We start from the raw sequence: 21903 nt of genomic DNA, 5'->3' as shown, positions 1-21903 counted from the left end.
GGTGTACAGAGTGAAATAGGAAGAGGAAAATGGTAGGATGCGAGGAATAGAGGGAGTAGCAGTGTAAAAGGAAGGAAAGACAATGGCTAAAGAAAGAAAACTTGAAATAATAAAAATAGTATCATAGTGTGAAAGGTTGGTAGTGGAAGATAGGGGTCGTCATTCATGGGAAAAAAAGAGAGGCCTTGTAGTTAGAGCATAAAATTTTAATCATGATAGTCAACTTTTAATACTTTTTGAAAATTTTATATTCGACTTGTGCATAATCCTATGAGATTGAGCACCGTTTTAAATTTTACTTCATCTGAACTGAACTTTCAAGTGTAGCGGATCATTTTATTTAAGTTTATATGGACACATACATGCATAATGAAACATGTATATATACATACATAATGAAATATGTATATATACATATGTAATGAAACTTTCCACTTAAAATAAAGCAATATTCTTCCATGAAATAAAATAAATCATTTATTATATACGTATCATTTAAAAGTAATATAATTTCTTTGGTTACAATTTCTTAAATAAGAGGCCGGAGCAATTGGCAGTCATGATCAGAAATGACAAAACTCCACTTGGGATTGGTATACTCATTCCCTTTAACTATACTGATGAGGCATTGAAAGACAGAAAAAACATCTGTGCGTATGTGTATATATATATAATCCTCAAAACAGTGTTTCATGATAAACAACTGATGATCCCTGAAAACTTAGGACTACTGTGAATTTGAGAAAGCAAGTGGATTTAGTGATTATGAGATTAAATGACTTACTGACAAAATCGTTTTCCAACGATGGACTAAAAACTTTTAAAAAAATTTTTAATTATTTTTTATATAGTTTTCAAAGTTAAAAACTTCCAATATATATATATATATATATATATATATATATATATATGCTTGGGTCTTATTGAGGTGTCAGTGTTATGTAGAAAACAGATCATGTTCAGGATAAAAAAATATTGTTTCATTTTTTTTTATTATTGTTACATAACTACAAAATAAAAATTTCCAAAGTTCCATTATGCCATTGAAGTTATTTTTACATATCTAACTTAAAGCATTTGTTTTCTTTTAATGAAGAAAAACAAAGAAACAAAATTCCTTATATATTACTGCTTTATGCCCACATATTATAAGGCTTTATGATATTTAATGTATAGATTTTCAGTATTTACTTCAAGTGTTTAATATATAGTACTCGTAGTAAGAGTATGGAAATATATTCATGGCAAGTAAGCTTTACAAAAGCGTGAATGTTTCATTCAAGCAGGGAATAATCAGGCTAAATCTCTATCATTGCACAAGATCAACTTCTAACATTTAGCTTTATGAGTCTCTGTAGGGATGAAATATGGACGCCTCTGCATAGCTTACTTACTGCAGACATTTTCTTAGACTATATATATTTATTTAATACTAGGTAAACAAATTATATGGTTATGACAATAACAAAGCTACTGTTTTGATTAATTAATGACTTGCATCAGGTAACTTAAACTTTTTTTGTTGAGAGCATGTGTCTTTGCAATCAGAAGTTTAGGTCAGCAGATGAAGGTTATTTAATTGAGCAAAACAATAGCTTTGTTATTGACATAAGCATGTAATTTATTTACCTCATATTAAATAAAAATATATGTTGCTCTTTTATTGAACTCTATTGATAAACTTGTTAAATTCATTGGTTTTTACTTTTGGATGCATCTAGACTGGAATAATTATATATATATATATATATATATATGAAATTTATTTATACAAACATTGATGGCTATATATGTGCATACATGTTTCTGTAATCACTCGCGTTTGGGGATTACGTCTTCAGCCCAAGAATTATCGTCGAGAACTCTTGGCCTGAAGACGTAATTCCCAACGCGGGTGATTACAGAAACATGTATGCACATATGTAGCCATCAATGTTTGTATAAATAAATTTCATATACCTGCTCTGTTTACTCATTGAGCACATTTTGGTTGACACATGTTGTTTCATTGGATGTACTTCTAGGAAACTAAACTCTACTGGCTAAATATGTATATATGTTATTTCTCTCTTATGAACAAATAAACCAATGCTTAAGTTAGAAATTTCAAAATAACTTCTATTTCATAAACTCTGAAAATAATTTTTTTTACAATTAATAAATAAATCTAAAGAAAGTAAAAACTATTCCATAAAATATTCTTCCCAACTTGCTCTAAATACAATGACAATTATATCGAGTAATAATAAAAAAAATTGTGTTAGTTTGTAATTTGGATTGCTTTGCCCCATAAAAATTAATGCATTTGTCCCAATTCACTTGCCTCTTCACATGGGCAAAGTTAGACGCAGGGTCAGTTTGCAAAGATAATGTGGACCTAAGTTAAGTGCTTGGATAAATAGCATTATTAATTATTAGGTTGGTGCAAAAATAACGTCGTTTTTTTATGTTTAACTATATTTATAAAAACGACATTATTTTTGCACCAACCTAATAATTATATGCAAGGCTTGATTTCTGTATTGATGAAGGTTGTCTACATAGCTTTTTACATGTGTGTGTGTAATGTTCATATTTGTAATGTATATATCTAAAAACATTATTGCATGCCCTTTCATAATACTGGTCAAATTAGATGAGATTTACAATGGCGACCTAATCATATCATTAACCCTAAGAATGTCTTATTTTTAATAGAATTTTCTACCTGATTTTTTATGCAATATTAACTTGTATAACCCACATATTTATAATTTAAAGATTTATTTCACTATACTCATATGAACTAGATTGTTCATATTTCCTTCATTTCTAATTTGATGTTATATATATATCACTACATTATGTTTAGAATTTAGTAGCTACGGGTATTTACATGCCTGTGTATGTGTGTGGTCTTTTGTGAAATAGCTTGCTTCAAAAGTTTTGTATGTAAATTCAGTCTTATGTCGAATTATTCAGCCTAAATTTTTATTTATACAAACATTTATAATATATTTGTAGAAAAGTTTCACTTCTTGCCTTGTAAAGGTTTAGCTTCACAAAGTTTTTCTTCAGCATCTTTGTTTTCATACTAACAATTTGACCCAAGGAAGTTAATCTTTTATGAGGTTAGAACTGAAACATGTTTGAAAATATGTAGCTAAAATGTTTCTGAATAGTTTAGAGGAGAATTGACTATTTGTATTATCTGGATTATTCAGACTACTATTCACATCTTGTATGTTAATGTGAAAATAACTCTTAGTTAAGAACAGTAGTCCAAATAATACAAATGTAGCTAAAATGTTTGTATAAGTAAAAAAATTCTATTAAATATATTGTTTTATTTGTTACTAAGAACTATTAAATAAACACAGACAGGATTCACAGATTAACTCCTATGGACAAATTCCAGCAATAAAAAAAGAAATTGGATGAGGGTTAGGTATAATAATTCTGTATGAACGCATATAATTAAGTAGATGATAATTTCCAAACATAAACATGTATGGCAACACGTAAATGTTATATTTTGTTATGTCGAATCTTTAAAATGCAACTTTTGAATGATTTGGATTTCTTTGCACTTGATATTCAGTTTTTGATTCTTTACCATAACAAAATATGTCTGGGTTGTTTTTTTTTGTTTTTTTTTTGGGGGGGGGGTGCTTTTATTTTGTAAAAAAAAAAAAAAAAAAAAAAAAAAAAATTGACTATTAAAAACAAAAATTTCCTATCAGCGTGTTTTTGTTTGTTTTCATTCACTTCCATGTCTATCAGTTTTGTTGTTGGTTTTTAATTTTTCTTTTTTCAGTTTTACATGTTGATTACATGCATCGCTTTTCTTTCAATGACTGTCTGAAACGTTGCTATTTATTTTCAGACTATCAATGTGTCCTCCAGTCTTCAGCAAGTGTAATTTTCATCTAGTGATGTTTTGTCCCCATATTCAACTTCCACCTTGATTGGTTATGTATATTGTACACCAAGGTTTCCTTTGTACTAAAATCAGATGAATTATTTTGATATTAATTTTATAATAGTTGAACAGTTGTGTATTGTTATGGTTTAAGTTATTTAGCTTGGTGGAGTTTTGTCCCTTGGAATCTGCATATAGAGTTATGTCCCTTGATTTGTTTTTACTAAAATAAAATGGTGTTGTGTTGCAATGTTGCATTATGATGTTAAACTAACAAGCTAACACAAAATAAGCAATCGCGCATGATAAAATATGATGTTTAATAATTCGTTGCATTTAGATTTTTTATATAACCTTTTTGTATGAATTATTAACAGAAATGAATAGAGTACAAATATCACCGTAGATGGAGAGTATACCTGACGAAGGCCAACTAACACATAGGCTGAAATGCAATAGCAAGAATAAACAGCACCTATGCAAAACAATGGTAAATCCTCGTGCCCATATTTCAAACAGAAATGTTAATTGTATTTTTTATTTTTCTTTGGTTTGATAGCTGAAGGCATTCCGATGCTATTCTCATGGATATTGTAATCATAGGCTGTAGTAGAATAAGTAGTGGTTGTGTCCGCTGAGCTGGTAAAAGGATAGTTTGTGTTGCCCACCAGGGACGTTGTTGGTGGGTAGGAAGAAGACATGAGAAGCGATTCCCCATCAGAGATACCAATAGCATTTGTAGAAATAGCAGAACCTGTGTTTCCAGAAGAAGATGACGATGGGTCCGAAAGGGAAGAAGAACCCGGACCTCCTGGGGCTAATATCATCCTCCCTCCACCACCAGGGTGGTACTGTTGACCAAGTCCACGAATAAAACAGACAATGATGAACATAGGTAGTAGCACCGGAAGTAATAAGTACATATAAGGATCTGCTGAAAAATAACAGAAAAATATATTAGTAAACGTTAAAAGAGATAATAAAAACAGATTCAGTTTAATGAATTTACTTCTATAACCTTCAAATTAAGATTGAATCAGTGATTAAACATAGGATATCAATGTCTACTACAACTAACTGCGATATTTTAGAAAGGAAAAACATTGTCAGGGATACTCTATCAATGTTAAATATTATACTATACAGCCCAATTCTTCTATATTGAAAATCAAGTCATTTACCCCTTCAAAGTCATTTACCACTTTATATAATAAATGATATTGGAAATTACTGACAAAACGCACCCTCTTCTGATAAAATCTAGCTCAGTTGACCCCAGTTATTTAAAAATATTTTCATTCAATGGACACGTAATACAGACATAGACCTCACGATATTGTACCACTATTGCTCAAACTGAAACATTTATCTATGTACTTTGATTGTAGTTTCAGAATATATCTTCTTATGTAGATATAATCCCAAAACTTATTGTACCATCTTTGAAAATGTTGAACTGTTCAACCAGATAAAGGGCACTTGGAAAATGTAAAACTACCCTGGAGACAATTTCTAAGTGGAAAACAATGTCCGTCATAGTTTCCAAATGTGAAAACATGTCGGGAACAATTTCGAAATGTAAAAACATGTCGGGAACAATTTCGAAATGTAAAAACATGTCGGGAACAATTTCGAAATGTAAAAACATGTCGGGAACAATTTCGAAATGTAAAAACATGTCGGGAACAATTTCGAAATGTAAAAACATGTCGGGAACAATTTCGAAATGTAAAAACATGTCGGGAACAATTTCGAAATGTAAAAAAATGTCGGGAACAATTTCGAAATGTAAAAACATGTCGGGAACAATTTCGAAATGTAAAAACATGTCGGGAACAATTTCGAAATGTAAAAACATGTCGGGAACAATTTCGAAATGTAAAAACATGTCGGGAACAATTTCGAAATGTAAAAACATGTCGGGAACAATTTCGAAATGTAAAAACATGTCGGGAACAATTTCGAAATGTAAAAACATGTCGGGAACAATTTCGAGATGTAAAAACATGTCAGGAACAATTTCGAAATGTAAAAACATGTCGGGAACAATTTCGAGATGTAAAAACATGTCGGGAACAATTTCGAAATGTTAAACAACATTGGGGATAATTTTGCAATGTTAAACAACATCGGGGACAATTTCGAAATGTTAAATCATGTGGGAACAATTGCAACATGTTAAGCCATATCGGGGACAATTTTAAAATGGTAAACAACGTTCAGGAGAGTTTCTAAATATTACGATATGTTGGGGACACGTTTAAATGCCAAACTACATGAGGTATACTTAAACATTAATATTTCATGAAAACCTATAATCAAAAATGTCACGCATACTTACTAAAATTCAAGGCACCAAAATTTAACCCCTCGTTTTCCTTGGATAATCTTTGATCCGTTGTAAGAATTTGTACAGGTATAATTTCTCCTTTGTCATCATCATCATCCTCATCCGACTGTGTCCGCGATGTGAGAGGGAGGTCATCAGTCTCACCTGTACAACCAGAGCCGACCTTGCTTGTGGTCAGTGTAGTCGTGCTTTTCGATGTGTCCATGGTCACAAATGCATTTAGAGCTGCACTGGCTTCTTGTAAGAGCCGTGTTGTCCGATGCTGAAGCGAAGGTGCAGGAGGTGATGACTCTTTTGGAATTGCTTTAAACATTTCCGCAAATTTCCGGCGCTCAGCTGCCTGGATAGCACTTGTCCGTATCTTGCTAATTCGTTGTTCCATGTTTTCCCGACGTGCATTCTGCTCATTTTGGAGCTTGGTTACATCGGGATGGTTGTCCAGATTGTAATTAAAAAAAGTGTCTGTACCAAAATTTCCGAGAGGAGAAGACCATGGACGTGTGCCAGTACTATATATTGGCGGCAGCATGCTCTCAGATGGCGCCGATGATGCTACTGATTTTATTGTACTGCCAGATTCGGAAGAGGGGGAATAGTAAAATTTGGGGCTACTGCTGACAGGCCGGCCATAGATTTCTTTGGCTCTATACAACTGGGACTGTGCATAATCTGTGTTTGTCAAGCCGGGCGGTACCTTGTCCGAGAACTTCTTCCACTTCTTTTCTTTCTTCTTTTTTGAGTGTTGAACTCCCATCGTCTAAAGAGCAAAGAAAAAGAAAGTTGCAATTATTATTTAAAACACACACTATTGATATATATATATATATAAATAATAATTATTCTTTTACACCAACGAAATACTAGTGTTTCATGCTTACGCAATCATCAGTATAGGAGTGCCAATTCCTGCCAGTCAGGAGATTTGAACCCAGCCACAAAACCACCTTAATTTGTTAAGCTTTTACCTCCAGACCACTAAACAACTGCTACAAGAATGAAGGGAATTAATTTATATATATATATAAAAGTGAAAATGTATGTGTGTATGTTTGGATGTCTGCTAAAAACTTTTGACAGACACGACGAAAATTCACAAACTTGGTATCACATCAAAGCTCCATCCTTTGCTCGAAAAATTGGCCAAAAACGTTAACTTTTCACCCCGAAATCAACAATTTTTGACAGCCCCCCCCCCCCCCGTCAACAAAAACGGTCCTCTCGTGACAATGACCGATCCTATGCATGCGTCAGATGACGTTGTGACCCAATTTACTTTAAATAGTTAAAAAAAACGAACAAATTTCATATACGTCACATTAGCTCAGTTGGTTAAGGCCTTGGTTCATTATCTAAATGTTTTGGGTTCGAATCGTGATGTGAGATGTTTTTTGGGGGGTTTTTTTTTCGATTTTTTAAATTTAAATATTGAACCAGTGTTTCGTTTTTCTGCTTTTTTTTTTTTTTTTTTTTCCTTCGCTTATTATTAGCGACACCCAAAAACACCCAGGTACCCACCGATTTTTTAAATTTTAATATCAAAACAGGCTTATTGAAGCCATTTTTCATGTGTTCATTTTTCTGTTTTCATCATTCGTTTGCTTTACGTTAGTTTTTTTTTTTTTTTTCCCGCTTAAGTGTTAACATTGTTTTCTTTTTTTACTTCACTTATAACAAACAAACCTACGTCGTCGTCGTAACGCTCGATGACTTCCGACCGCGCACCTGTCAATTTCGTTCTTAAATAAATTCAAACATCTTTCACTAACTCATTCTGGCTGGCCGATTTTATTTTCAAACTTCGCCTCAGGGCTTCGGGTTCGATCCTACCCCCCCCCCCCCCGGAGTTCTTTTTTATTTAACACCACACACACCTACTAACACCAGGGCAACACCGGGTACTCCCGCTAGTAATTAATAAATGCAACATTTGGGTGCATATATTAGACAATCCAGAGTGTTCAAACAATGAAAGTTGTGAAAGTGGCATAAACGCTAGTTGACTGCCTCTTAGTTTATAATTCACAGACAGTACCCATCCTTAAGTATTCTTGAAGCGGCTTGATAATTATAATTAAATTATTATTATTCTTTTTAACTTTATATATATATATATAGGTAGATAGATTATAAAAATATGTTTAATTAATTAAAGTCGGATATTTACAGAAATCTTTTATTTATTTTCCATTTAAAAAGAAAATTATAATACATCTTCTGCACTGAAATTGATTTTTTAAATGTTTATTTAATGTTTTCATATCTTCGATGTTTTGAAGTGTAGAAATATTGATTTATGAACTAATGGACGTGCCAACTTGAATTATGATTGGAACAGACATCTCCACCACCACCGTTAACTACTGACAATGAGGAAAATTCACTGAGGAAAGTCGGATAATAACTGAAATATTTGGATTTATTTTCTATTTTTCAAATAAAAAAATCTTTTGCACCAAAATTGATTTTTTTTAAATGTTGGTGATGTTTAAATATTTCGCATACCCATCTAAACATTAGCTAAAAGTGTAATGAGGAGAAGCGTTGATTGTCTCCTGGGCGGTCCAGTTTCAATCCTGGTTTGAGGTAGTTGTTGATGACCTATGACACAGCGAAAACAGTACTGTATGTAGATGACTATAAATGCTCCCTATCTTGGGTTAAACATATTGGGGAGCGAAATAACAAACTTCCGCCAGCATAAAAAGCAATGCTCTTTGTGTAAACAAATAGAGCTTAGGCATTTGGACAATTTTTAACATTGTAATTTCGCATGCCCATCTCAGCATTATCAAGACAGTGTAACAGTGAGAAGCGCGGATTGTCTCCTGGGCAGTTGAGTTTCAATGCTAGTGCAAAACATAAAAAATTAAGGCAAACATTTTTTTTTAATTTCCCGCCTCATGGAAAGTAAAAAAGTAAAACTATGTTGTGTTACCAAAAGTATTTAATCATTAGTAAATTTTTTGTTTCGGTTTTTGTGTTATATATTGTTGTGCATATGGAACAATTAAAAGGAATTGACAAAAATGCTGGGAGTTGTGGTGCAACAATTACAACATCAATTTGCACAGCAACGAGAAATGAACCAGAAACAGATGTGCAAAAACAAATCGTAAAACAGCAGGACATTTTACAAAAACTATTGTAAATATTGTAAAATGAACCAAAGCAAGATTCGAACACTTTTTCTGCAGAAGACATAGCAAATTCATTGTTAGAATTTAGATATAAAACTGAAGGAAAAACATTTCCTGCGTACATCAAATGGTACAAAATAATTTTTGCAAAAAGGTGTCAATCATGATCTGATGAAGAAAAAAATTTATGCTAGTACTACAAAAGTTAGGTGTTCATAGAAACACAAAGTATACAAAGTATATTTTGCCAAATAAACCAGAACAGGTGTTGTTTGAAGAAACTGTAGTAACGATCCAAAATTATGGAGAACAGGAAAGTTTGTTTCGTACCATCTATAAATATTTGAACAAAATTAAAAAAAGATGAAGATTTCGTAGGATACGCCAGGAAAGAGAATACTCAATGTGAATGGTTCAAACTTGGAGACCTTAAGGAAGACATATTCAAGTGTCTAATATTTGTACAGAGTTTTACATTGAATAAGAATAAATTGATTCAGTCAAATATCATTATCTGAATTGCAAGTAAATTAACTGTTCATATCAATAAATGGAGATTTAATAATGTAGACATTTAAAACCATGCAATATGGTTTCCATTCTGCTAGATCTACAGCAGATGTGCTAAGGGTTTTATCTCATAGGACTAGTGAATTTCTCGACAAAGGCTTCCTATCTAGGGCAACTGTTCTTGACAAATCAAAGACTTTTGATAGGGTATGGCATAACGGCCTACTTCACAAGATGTTCAGCTATGGTATAGCTGGAAATGTCTTCTCAATTATTAAATCATTTCTTTCTAATAGGCTCATAAGAGTAGTGGTTGATGGGCAGAAATCATAAGCTCACAGTATTAACGCTGGAGTTCCTCAGGAGTCCATCTTGGGCCCAACTCTCTCTCTCTGATCTACAAAAACACATACTTAGATCATTCGTTTACATCTATGCTGATGACACTATCATCTATGCCAGCACATCAAAGGCCATAAATGACCAAGTTCTCTCTAATTCTCTCTCCTCAGATCTTGAGCATGTGGTACAATAGGGGAAGAGGTGGCTGGTTACTTTTAATGCATCTAAACCAAGCTCCTATCTTTACATCATCAACGCCTTGATCTCCATCTGACATCAATAGAAATGGAGAGCTCTCATCTTGGAGAAGCTTCATCTTTTGACAAACTTCTGGGCTTGACCTTTACTTCTGATCTAAAATGGAAAACGTACATCAAATCTGTTGCCAAGGTCGCTGGAAGTATGATGGGATCTTGTGCACAGATTGATGATCACATTCACCATGTTCAAGAGAACAGAGGTCAGAGAGGAGCACGATCAAGGTTTATTCAGGAAAGTACCCAGAAATAAATGTTACAAAACAAAATTAAAAAAAAAAGAAAGCATTGCGTTATTATTTGTCTTATGTTCCTTGCTCTGCACTCTACGTGTTGGGTCTTCATGTGTAAACGTGTGTGCTACATTACAAATGAAGGTATGTACGTACATTTTTAATGTCCTTCTGATCTCTCCACTGGCTACCTCCAATCGAAGGGAATTAAACTGTATGGATCCATCTGTAATAAAGACAAATAAATATGAGAAAATCAGCGGAAAAAATAATTTAAGACAAGACTTTTCGTTTTTTTTTTAAACAATCATAGCCCACTTTTGTTAATAGAAAGTTGATAAAGTAGGTATGGAGCATTATGAGGTGAAGATTCCAATAGCGACAAGTTGTACAAATATGATCTAGCGTTTGTTGTGATTTATCTCACATGCAGGAAAACTGAATAGTATCGGTTCTTTTATATAAATTCTGACCTCGTGAGTGCTCACGTTATCTACAGGACTTAATCTTTGTTATGTTTCTCAAGATTATAAAATACTTCACATCATATATCAAGTCTTCAGCGCTTTTGTTATCATCGTCATTGGTTTATGGGAGATAACTATTTTACTCAGTGATTCCTTGAAATTTTTATATGGGAATTTGGGACGCTAATTGCAGAGTTACTTTGGGGTTTGACGATAGATGCCCTGGAAAAGTTACTTCTGATTAATTGCCAGAAAAAAAAGGGTAAAGACTATGCTAATTGCTAAGAGATTTTTATTTCTTTCTCTACTTTCTCTTTGACTATTTTTTTTTATTAAAAAAAGGCAACTTCAAAAAATTGTAACATATATATATATATATATATATATATATATAGAGAGAGAGAGAGAGAGAGAGAGAGAGCTTTAATTAATTTTTTGTTTTTTTGTATTACTAAGGAGTCATCACTTATCAAGATCTGAAGGGCACTCGAGGATAAGGATTAATGAGTGTATAGTGGTCAAAGGGAACATGTAGTAATTATTAGTAGTGTAAATTTGATAAATTGGAGTACTGAAGGGGATCGCTTATCAAGAATTTGTTCACATTGGACTTGAAAACAACCATATTGTAATCAGTTGGAAAGTTGGAAAATGAAACAGAGTTCCATGAGCATGCAGTTCTAAGAAAAAAGCTTTGTCCATGGAATCTACGTTTAGGTTTAGGCATGTATAAAGAGTGGGAGAAATTATTGACAGTGGTTTCAGCAAGATAAGTGTTTTTCATGAGAGTCAGGATGAAGGGACTGTAGATTAGAGCTAAGATGAGCACTTGCAATGAAAATAACAGTAAAGCATGGACATGCTCGCAACGTCTCTTCTGTGGGAAAGAGGTTGCAGGGAAAAGAAAAGGACATCCCCTACTAGGCTATGGAATCTATTTTAAACTCTGTCAAGGCAGCCTTGGCAACGGATTTGATGTATGTGTTCCATCTGAGATCAGGAGGAAACGTCAGACCTAGAAGCTTGTCAAAACATGGAGACTCCCCAAGACGAGAGCCATTCATTTCGATTAATGCTAGACGGGGATCAGAGCATTCATGATGGAAAGATAGAAGCTTAGTTTTAGATACATTAAAATTAACCAGCCACCTCTTTCCCCAGTGCACCACATGATCAAGATCAGAAAACTTGGTCATTTACAGCCTTTGAAGTGTCATCAGCATAAATGTCTACGAATGATCTTAGAATATGATTTGGGAGATAATTTATGTAGATCAGGAAGAGAGTTGGGCCCAGGATAGACCTCTGAGAGACTTCAGCATCAATATTGTGAGCTTCTGATTTCTGCCTATCACCCACTACTCTTATGAAAATGATGTAATAATTGAAAAGATATTTCCAGCTATACCATAGCTGAAGCTTTTGTAAAGTCAACCTTTATGTCATCCCCTATCAAAGGCCTGTGATATGTCAAGGGTAATTGTCCTAGAAAGGAAGCCTCCGTGGAGAGATTCACTAATCCTATGAGATATAAATGTTAGCACATCTGCTATAGATTTAGCAGAATGGAAACTATGTTGCAGGTCACTGAGGAGGATAATTTGGCGGAGGTGGTTGACTACATCTCTATTTAAGATAGATTCAAGCAACTTACTCCTGACGCACAGGAGACTAATTGAGAGGGAGATGACCAATCACCTGAAATTTTAAATACGGAACATACCGATGAGGGTTTCCAGAATTTGTGGAATAGGTTGACAGACTTGGTTAGAACAGGACAGAGAGGCAAAGTAAGGAAGAAAAAGAAGTGAAGAAATTTTTTATTGTAGATCATAAGGTAAAGCCGTAACAATTACCTACCAATATGACATCGAGTTTCGTCTATGTTTATTTTCAATATCACATTAGTAGATATTTGGCCTTGACGATAAATGTCCTGGAAAAGTCACTTCTAATTAATGTTTACCAGTTCTAAAATAATCTGTTATTCTGAAAAACAGCCAAGTCCGTTTGCATAAAAATATGCGACTATTTAAAAATTCGCCGATAATTACAGAAAAAAATAGTCATAGAAATAGAAATCACTTTGCAGTTAACCTCGCGTTTTCCTTTTTTTGTTTTTGTTTTTGTTTTTTTTGTTTTTTTGTTATATAAAACTGTTTTACATTAAAGCAGTTAAAAAAAAAAAACATTTTTTTCTTGCAATTAACCAGAAGTAACTTTTCCAGGGCATTCATAGTCAAGCTCAAATATCAGCTGACGGAATATTGTAAAGAAGTTGCGTTTTTTAATTAAAAAAAAAATAATAATTCTGCAACTAGCGTCCCAATCCTCGTATGAAAAATTGAAATCATTTAGTAAAATAGAGTTATCTCCCATGAACCAATGTCGACGATTGCTTTAATTTTTCGAAACGATATTTTTAACTTATGGGTTGACCTAATTTAAGTACGTGCAAAATGAATGCCGATCCCTAGAACGCATAAACGTTTTGACCCCTCCCTTCATTTAAAAATTCACCAAAATTCAGGAAATCAACCAATTTTAATGAAATGTTCAGTATTTATTAATTAACAATCACAGAACTCATGAGTTCTTTTTAATTTTAGTGAAAATGTATTTTTTGTAAACCTTTGCTAAATTTAGAGTTTTAAGTATTAAAAAAAAAAAAGATGCATGGATTTCTGTTTGCATTTTTATTTAAAAAAAAAAAATCATTGTAGATGTTAAAGATTATTAATTTTTTTTTAATATTTCAGAAACATTACGAAAAAAAACCCTCCCCTTAATTCCGTGTTAATGAAATCAATATAACTTAAAGAAAAAATAATTTCTCAAACTATCAATATTATCATTGAATTAAGCATTGTTTATTTAATATTTTCACAAAAAAAAAATATAATTGAAAAAAATATTTCATGTGATTTTAATAACAATTCTCACAAAAATTTCAAATGTAATATATTTTTTCTTTGTATGCACGATTAGCGTCAGAAATTTTTTTATAAGCCTGAAAAAAAAAAAAAAATTGAAAAAAACTGAGATCCATAACGATTAATTTAGACAAATACGGATGGGCAAAATTGTAAAAAAAAAAAAAAAAAAAAATTAAAATTAAAAAAAGACAGGATTCTCTTTAATTTTTAATAAATTGTGTTTGCTTATTTTTTCAATGAATAAATTGTCAGTATAATCAGGGATTTTAATTGACTTTTTTTTTTTTCACACTTAAAATGCACTTTTATGTTATTTAAAAAAAAATTAATTTAATTTATCATTACAACACGTTTGAGAATAAATCGAGTCATCATGTAAAACAAAAGTAAATAAATATTCTAATTAAATAAGCACTCCCTTTTTATTACTACAAATAGGATTACCTAAATTAATGAATATTTTTTATAATCTTCAAAAATAAAGAAATATCATGATATTCGTATAATTTGAATTCATTGCACTACTGCTCTCATCGTGAGTATGATTTTCACAATGTTTCGGTCAATTTAACCTCCGACGTTTTTCAGGTGTATCTTGTCGAACTTGGGAATTTGGACAGAATTTCGAACGGAACCCTTTTATTTCATGGTGGTAGCGTGCTCTTGTTCCATCGGCCATGATTTGATAGAGGTCCTAAGTAATTGACAATTGTACTTTTTGCTTGCCCACAATGAGAATTGAACCTTTAACCTTCAGGTGAATATCACTTTTACAATTGATTTTTCCAAGTATTCTAACCCCTGCACTATGGAAAATTCTAGTACTAATTTTAGGAGATTTAAACCTATTTTATTTCTTGCTTTTGGGGACTAATTAAGCTATTTTTGTACAAACAAACTATTTTTTATTATTATTTCATTCAATATCTTAAGTCTTTACTAATTATCTTTGAAATAGTCCCATAAAACTAATATTTAGTTTCCGATGTCGCAGTGAAAATATTTTTCATTATAACTTTTTTTTTTCACATTTAAAAATTTTTTTCCCCATTTTAGAGATCAACTTTATGCTTTACTCTTTCAAATACAATGAAAAAGTAATCGGAAACCTACAAAAAATTATGATAAACCGACTTTCAAAGCCATGTCCCCTTATCAGTTTCCACCATTAAATTGCCTGTAACTATCTAATTTCATAACTTTTTTTTTCACAAAGGAGTTATCACTTATAAAGGCCCAGCGGTCACTCGAGGATAAGGATTAATGAGTGTACAGTAATCAACAGGAAAATATCGTAGTAATCATTAGTAGTGAAAATTTGGTTAATTGGATTAAAGACGATGATATTTTAGTCAGTAAGAAAGCAGTTTAGGCACGGATAAAGAGTGGGGGAAATTATTAATAGTGCTTTCAGATAGACAGGTGTTTTTTGTGAAAGTTGAGGCCACTTTTCCTCAGATTCTAATCCTCCCATTGTTTGTGCTTTCTGACTTTTCTCAATAGTATTGCCTGTAACTACCTAATTCCATAACTTGGTTGTTATTTTCACAACTATAAGAATTAACTATATAAATAAAATTATTTGTGAGTTATTTATTATTGCTTATTTTTTCATTGAATTTCAAGTGAAATCAATAATATCTACTGCATTGTTATGTCACAGTAATGAACATATCCAAAAATTACTAAAAACGATAAAGTAGAAAATTGATTATTAATGAAAGTAGTTTTTGAAGACAATTAGTGAAAATTAGGTTTTGTAAAAATAAAAAAAAACATTTTTTAAAATAAAAAAGAGAATTTGAATCATAGCAAAACAGGGGCCAAATATTTTCTAAAAACTGAAAATATTTGGCCAATTTAGCAAAACTTAATTTTCCTTAATTGTCTTCGAAAACTGTTTAAAAAAAAAACAAAAAAAACACGAATAAACCTAGAACCCCATCCTCCAATGTAGACCCCTACTACCATGTCTCCTTCTCCAACATCAGGGGTCTACGTTCCAACCTTCCAGAGGTTGAAACCCAATGACAGGAGACAAAACCAGATTTATTCTTTCTAAGCGAAACTGGCATAGGGCCGACCACTTCCCTAGATGAGTTCATAATAAAAGGATACTCTAACTTAACATCTAAATCTGACCCCCAAGATCGCCATGGACATGGAATATGCGCCTACATTAAAGATGGCTTCTGGTGTGGTAGAGCTATATCTTATATGTGCTTCCGGGCTGCACTTGCTTACACTACCGCATTCATATTTGCCCTCTATCGCCCCCATAACAGTGGGGTTACTGTCCTTAAGAGTATATCTGAGAAAATTGACCTCATCCTGTCTGCTCATCCTTCGGCTAACATTCACATTTGCGGTGACTTCAATGTCAATAATGTGGAATGGCTGACCCACTTAAATAGGACAGATGATGAGGGGAGGTTCTGTCATGATTTTGCCATTGCCTATGACCTCACTCAGATTGTTCACGAACTCACCCATGTGCCAAATACTACTGGTCAGTATGCAAGCCTTCTAGACCTTTTCCTCACAACTTCCCCTGAGCTATGTTCATGTTCTGTTCTGTCTCCTCTGAGATCTTCCGACCACACAGTTGTATTAGTTAAGATAAAAATGAAATAAGTCTTCAGATGTACCTCTCCACCATACTGTATATAGATACTCTATGGCTGACTGGGATAGCTTCCATACATTCATATCTGATCTACCTCTGCATTCCATATTAAAAAGGGATGTGTCCTCTATAGTATCAGACCTAACCGAATGGTTAATTGTAGGCATAAACCCATTCATACCATCCAAGAAATTCCAACTAAAACCTAACAGCCAGCCATGGTTCTCCCCAGAATGTGCTGTTGCCATTGCATACAGAAATCACTTTTTCCATAGCTACCAACGTAATAGATGTACTGAGACTAAAGCTGCTTTCAGGACTGCCAGCAACCACTGTAAAAGAGTAATAAAAATGCAAGAGAGCTATATGCTCAGTCTGTCAAATCCAAAGTAGCTGAGCAGCGGCTTGGTTCCCACCAGTTTTGGCAAATAGCAAACAGGATCCTGACCAGATGCGTGCATTCTATCCCAACCATCATCAATGGACCTGAGGTTATCTCATCAGCATCAGACAAGGCCAAACTATTTGGCAAGAACTTTTCAGCTAACTCTACCCTCTGCGACGAAGGTCATCAACTCCCCGTATTTCCTCCTACAACAGACAACACACTATCCAACATACAAATATCTGTGCACGAGGTCGCCAAACTAATCAAGAACCTTGATTCCAGTAAAGCAACTGGCTCAGACAGCATTCCAATTATAGCGTTGAAAAAGCTTCGACCAGAACTTGCCCTCATACTTACAAAACTATTTAAGTGTTGCCTTAAGGAGAAGTGCTTTCCAACACCCTGGAAACCCTCGTCAGTATGCCCTGTATCTAAGAACTCAGGTGAGAAGTCATCTCCCTCTCAGTACAGACTAATAAGTCTCTTGTGTGTCATGAGTAAGTTACTGGAATCCATATTAAATAAAAAAGTAGTCTACCACCTCAGCAGAATTAACCTCCTTAGTGACATGCAATATGGTTTCCGTTCTGCTAGATCTACAGCTGATGTGCTAACAATTATACCCCATAGGATTAGTGAATCTCAACAAAGGTTTATTGCTCTTGACATATCAAAGGCCTTTGATAAGGTTTGGCATAAGGACCTACTTCACAAGATTTCCAGCTACGGTATCACTGGAAATGTTTTCTCAATAATTAAATCATTTCTCTCTGATAGGTTCATTAGAGTAGTGGTTGATGGGCAGAAATCAGAGGCCCACAGTATTAATGCTGGAGTCCCCCAGGGGTCCATCCTGGGCCCAACTCTCTTCCTGATCTACATCAATGATCTCCCAAAATACTTAAATCATTTGTTGACATCTATGCTGATGACATGACCATCTACGGAAACACATCAAAGGCCATAAATGACAAAGCTCTCTCTGATTCCCTCTCCTCTGATCTTGAGCGCGTGGTTCAGTGGGGGAAGAGATGGCTGGTTACTTTTAATGCATCTAAAACCAAGCTCCTAACTTTACATCATCAATGCTCTGTTCCTCATCTAGCATCAATTGAAATGGATGGCTCTTGTCTTGGGGAGGCTTCATGTTTTGACAAGCTCTTGGGTTTACTCCTGATCTAAAATGGAACACGTATATCAAGTCTCTTGCCCTGGCTGCTGGGATATGGTGGGATCCTTCTACCGCCTCAGAAGATATCTCACTGCTGATGCAATTCTCTAATTACATAAAAGCCAAGTACGTCCAAAGATGGAATACTGCTGCCACATCTGGGCTGGTGCTTCTAAAAACAGCCTATCCTGCCTTGACAAAGTACAAAATAGACTTCGTGGTTTAGTGGGGTATGCTCTTTTCTCCTCCCTGCAACCTCTCTCCCACATAAGAGACGTTGCGAGCCTGTCTCTGTTTTATTTTTATTTCCATGGGAAGTGCTCGTCCGAGCTCCAATCTCTGGTCCCCCCTCGCCAATACTTCATGATAAACACCCGTCTAGCTAAAACCACTGTCAGTAATTTCCCCCACTCTTTATCTGTGCTTAAATCAAAACGTAGATTCCATGAACAAAGCTTCTTTCTGAGAAGTGCACGCATGTGGAACTCTCTTCCGTTTGTCTGTTTCCCACCTGGCTACAACTTGGATGTCTTCAAGTTCAACATAAATAAATTCCTGATTAATCGCCCCCTTAAGTAAGACACTTTATCAAATCTCCAATACCAACTATTACTACGATATTATCCCATTGATTATTGTACACAAAATAACCCTTATCCCCGAGTGGCTTCCGGGCCTTGATAAGTGGTGACCCTCATGTAAAAAAAAAAAAATAAAATACAAATAATTTTCTACATTATCGTTTTTCATAATTTTTGGATATTTTCATTACTGTGACATGACGATTCCATTGATTTTACTTAAAATTCAATGTTTCAATTTTCGAATTTTGTTCGAGTAACAAAGAAGAACCATTTTATTTTATTGTTTTCTGTTTTGGATACAAAATAAATTTTTCTAATCCCACTGGTTGCCAAGCTCTATCCCCTGTCACATCTCAACAGTGTTGCATCACTGTTCTTGTTTCATAAGTACTTCCACGGCTTTGATGGACTTGGTGCATTTGTTCCCCTCAACCTACACACTCCCAACTAATCTGATGAACCGCAACATTCTACCCGAAAGATTTACTACTCTAATCGTTTCTTTCCTTGGACTGCTTGATTTTGGAATTTAATTCTTACCTCTTATAAATCCAACCCCTATCACAGCAACAATATGCCTTCATTGGGGTGAGCAAAACTAAAGCAGAATTTTTTTTTTTTTTACAAGTAGGTTCAAACATGAGAACTTTCATTAGTAAAATTAAATTTCTGATATTGATTGATGAATAAAAACGCACTTGGTCTTCGGGCTTAGATCACAGTGTAGTATCTGTTTTGATGCTACACTTCACCTTTTCTGTTCTGGGTCAATGGAGAAGAAATCCTTCATGACTGAGACAATTTTTATTCTTGTTTCTATCCAGAATGCCCCTTTTTGATAGCTGGATTTTGCCCCACATTAAAAACCGACCTTGTGTCTAACTCTGTCCCTGTGGAGAGGCAAATAAATAGGAACACTCATTAGGATTAACACTGAAGTTCCATTTACAGCATAAGATTGAAAGTCTGTTGTGTACAACAATCTACAGAAAACTAGTTTCAGTTCTGTACATTTGTAGAATTTTTTTTTTAAATGTTAAAAACGGTATTTTCACATAAGTTTAAAGCAGTGTAAAATTCTATTAAAATCCAAGTTAGGCTAGATGTCAGGATATTGGTTCACAAACAGAAAGTGGATAGTGACACATAAGCTGATGAAGTCCTCCTCTATTTTCTGGACTCCCAAGAGAAAATTTTCATGCTTTGAGAGTATTATATGTGTACACTGGAGAAGATTAAAAAAAAAACCCACTGTTAAACTCTTATCATTTTGTACTGTCATTTTTTAATAACAATTACAATCACTGTTATTAAGAGAAAAAAGACAAAAAAGCAAGAGAATAAACTGCTGCTACATGTTATCAAACCAACAAGACAAGACTCAAACTCAAAATATTACAAGTCAATTTAAAATTGATGTTGGTATTTTAGAGTCAATTTTAGAATCGTGGTAATGCAATGATTATCATAGATGTTTTTTTTTTAATTTTTGTTTTTACTTGGGAGATAACTTATCAAGGCCTGTACGACTGTTGCAATATTTTTTACTTATAATGGGGTATAATCCTGCATAATTGGGAGATTCTATTTATAAACGATGCTGCTAGGTACTGATGAATCAAATTAATTCACGTTCTGCTACCAACCAATCAGAAACCAGAATTGCTCCATAAAAATGAAACCTTTTCTGTAGCAACTTTACATATGTTTTCTTCGTGTCAACACAGGAAGAATCTTTTGCTCTTAGGCTTCCAACTTAAGAACTGTTTACTGAGAACTAGTCACCTCCAGGACTTGTATAGAACAACTAACCATCAGAAACTGTTCTGTCTACTGAGAACCACTCACCTCCAGGATTTGTATGGAACAACTAACCATCGGAAACTGTTCTGTCTACTGAGAACCACTCACCTCCAGGACTTGTATAGAACAACTATCATAAACTGTTCTGTCTACTGAGAACTACTCACCTCCAGGACTTGTATAGAACAACTATCGGAAACTGTTCTGTCTACCGAGAACCACTTACCTCCAGCACTTGTATAGAACATCTAGCCATCGGAAACTGTTCTGAAACTAAACATGGCTTACAACACTAGGATAAGGGTTAAGTGTTGAGCAGATGGCGAGACATGATCAGTTTTGGTGGAACTAGGGTAGGGCATACATTATTTTAGAGGACCGTTCAATAGGAATTTGTTCAACATAGATTTGAAGATGACCATTTTATAGTCAGTCAGGAAGCAGACACACAATATTGAATTCCACAGACGGGCAGTTCTGGGAAAGAAACTCTGCCTGTGGACTTCTTGTTTTGTTTTAGGCACTGACAAGGTGTGAGAAAAGTTACTGGCAATTGTTGAAAACGTTTTAAAGAGAGGACCCTATTACGACATTATAAATAATAATATAATGTATTTTACTAACTCTTTACAATGAAACCGTTTGAATTCTGGAAGATTGTTTGAAAGGTCAAATGAGATTAGATTTCTTGAGAGAAGATCTGTTGACTGATGTTGTGCGCAAGAAATTTGAACATCTAACTGTCCAACATATACCAACACGTTAACCCAAATAAGATGATTATATGAAATCCTTTTCGCATTATTTGCTCTCATCTGTAGTGTTATTTTCACAATGTTTTAGTTGATATAACCTTCGACCTTCTTTAGGTGTATTTTATCAAACTCTGGAATCTTTCTGTCAAACTTGAGAATCTTCATGGAATTATGAATAGAACCCTTTATTTAATCCATGCTCTTCATCAGTCATAGTTTAAGCCTCCTTAAATTCATACTAGAATTGTTCGCAAGGATCTGTAGTGTAGTGGATTAAGTACTTGGTGGCATTCAGATATGAATTATCCTCTTCTGGAGGTTGAAGTTTCAATCCTCAGTGCAGGTGACATTAAAGTATAAATTGTAGATTTATTTAGGACTGAAATGAGAACATGCTATTCTTGCGGATTAAATAAAAGGGTTCTGTTTGAAATTCAATACAG

At 33.9% G+C, this 21903-nt stretch overlaps 1 protein-coding gene across 4 annotated transcripts in view; it reads right to left on the bottom strand.

Annotated features, from left to right (window-relative positions):
* Nucleotides 1–3676: 3676 nt before the first annotated feature.
* Nucleotides 3677–21903, bottom strand: part of LOC145267183 (uncharacterized) — a 224337-nt gene continuing 206110 nt past the window's right edge. For 2 of the 4 annotated variants that reach the window (XM_080123252.1, XM_080123247.1), the window contains exons 3-5: nucleotides 10887–10956; nucleotides 6243–7008; nucleotides 3677–4835 (exon numbers count right to left, since the gene is read on the bottom strand). In XM_080123252.1, the coding sequence (XP_079979378.1) occupies nucleotides 4426–4835; nucleotides 6243–7005 (1173 nt within the window). In that variant the 5' untranslated portion in view covers nucleotides 7006–7008; nucleotides 10887–10956 and the 3' untranslated portion in view covers nucleotides 3677–4425. The remainder of the gene's footprint in view (nucleotides 4836–6242; nucleotides 7009–10886; nucleotides 10957–21903) is intronic. The other 2 variants (XM_080123260.1, XM_080123255.1) reach the window with 1 other exon arrangement.

This window comes from Euprymna scolopes, chromosome 4, assembly GCF_053919585.1.
Source record: "Euprymna scolopes isolate OS-2025 chromosome 4, ASM5391958v1, whole genome shotgun sequence".
Taxonomy (NCBI): domain Eukaryota; kingdom Metazoa; phylum Mollusca; class Cephalopoda; order Sepiida; family Sepiolidae; genus Euprymna; species Euprymna scolopes.
The sequence above is the reverse complement of the archived record's forward strand: the minus strand, read 5'-3'. Positions and strand labels throughout refer to the sequence as shown.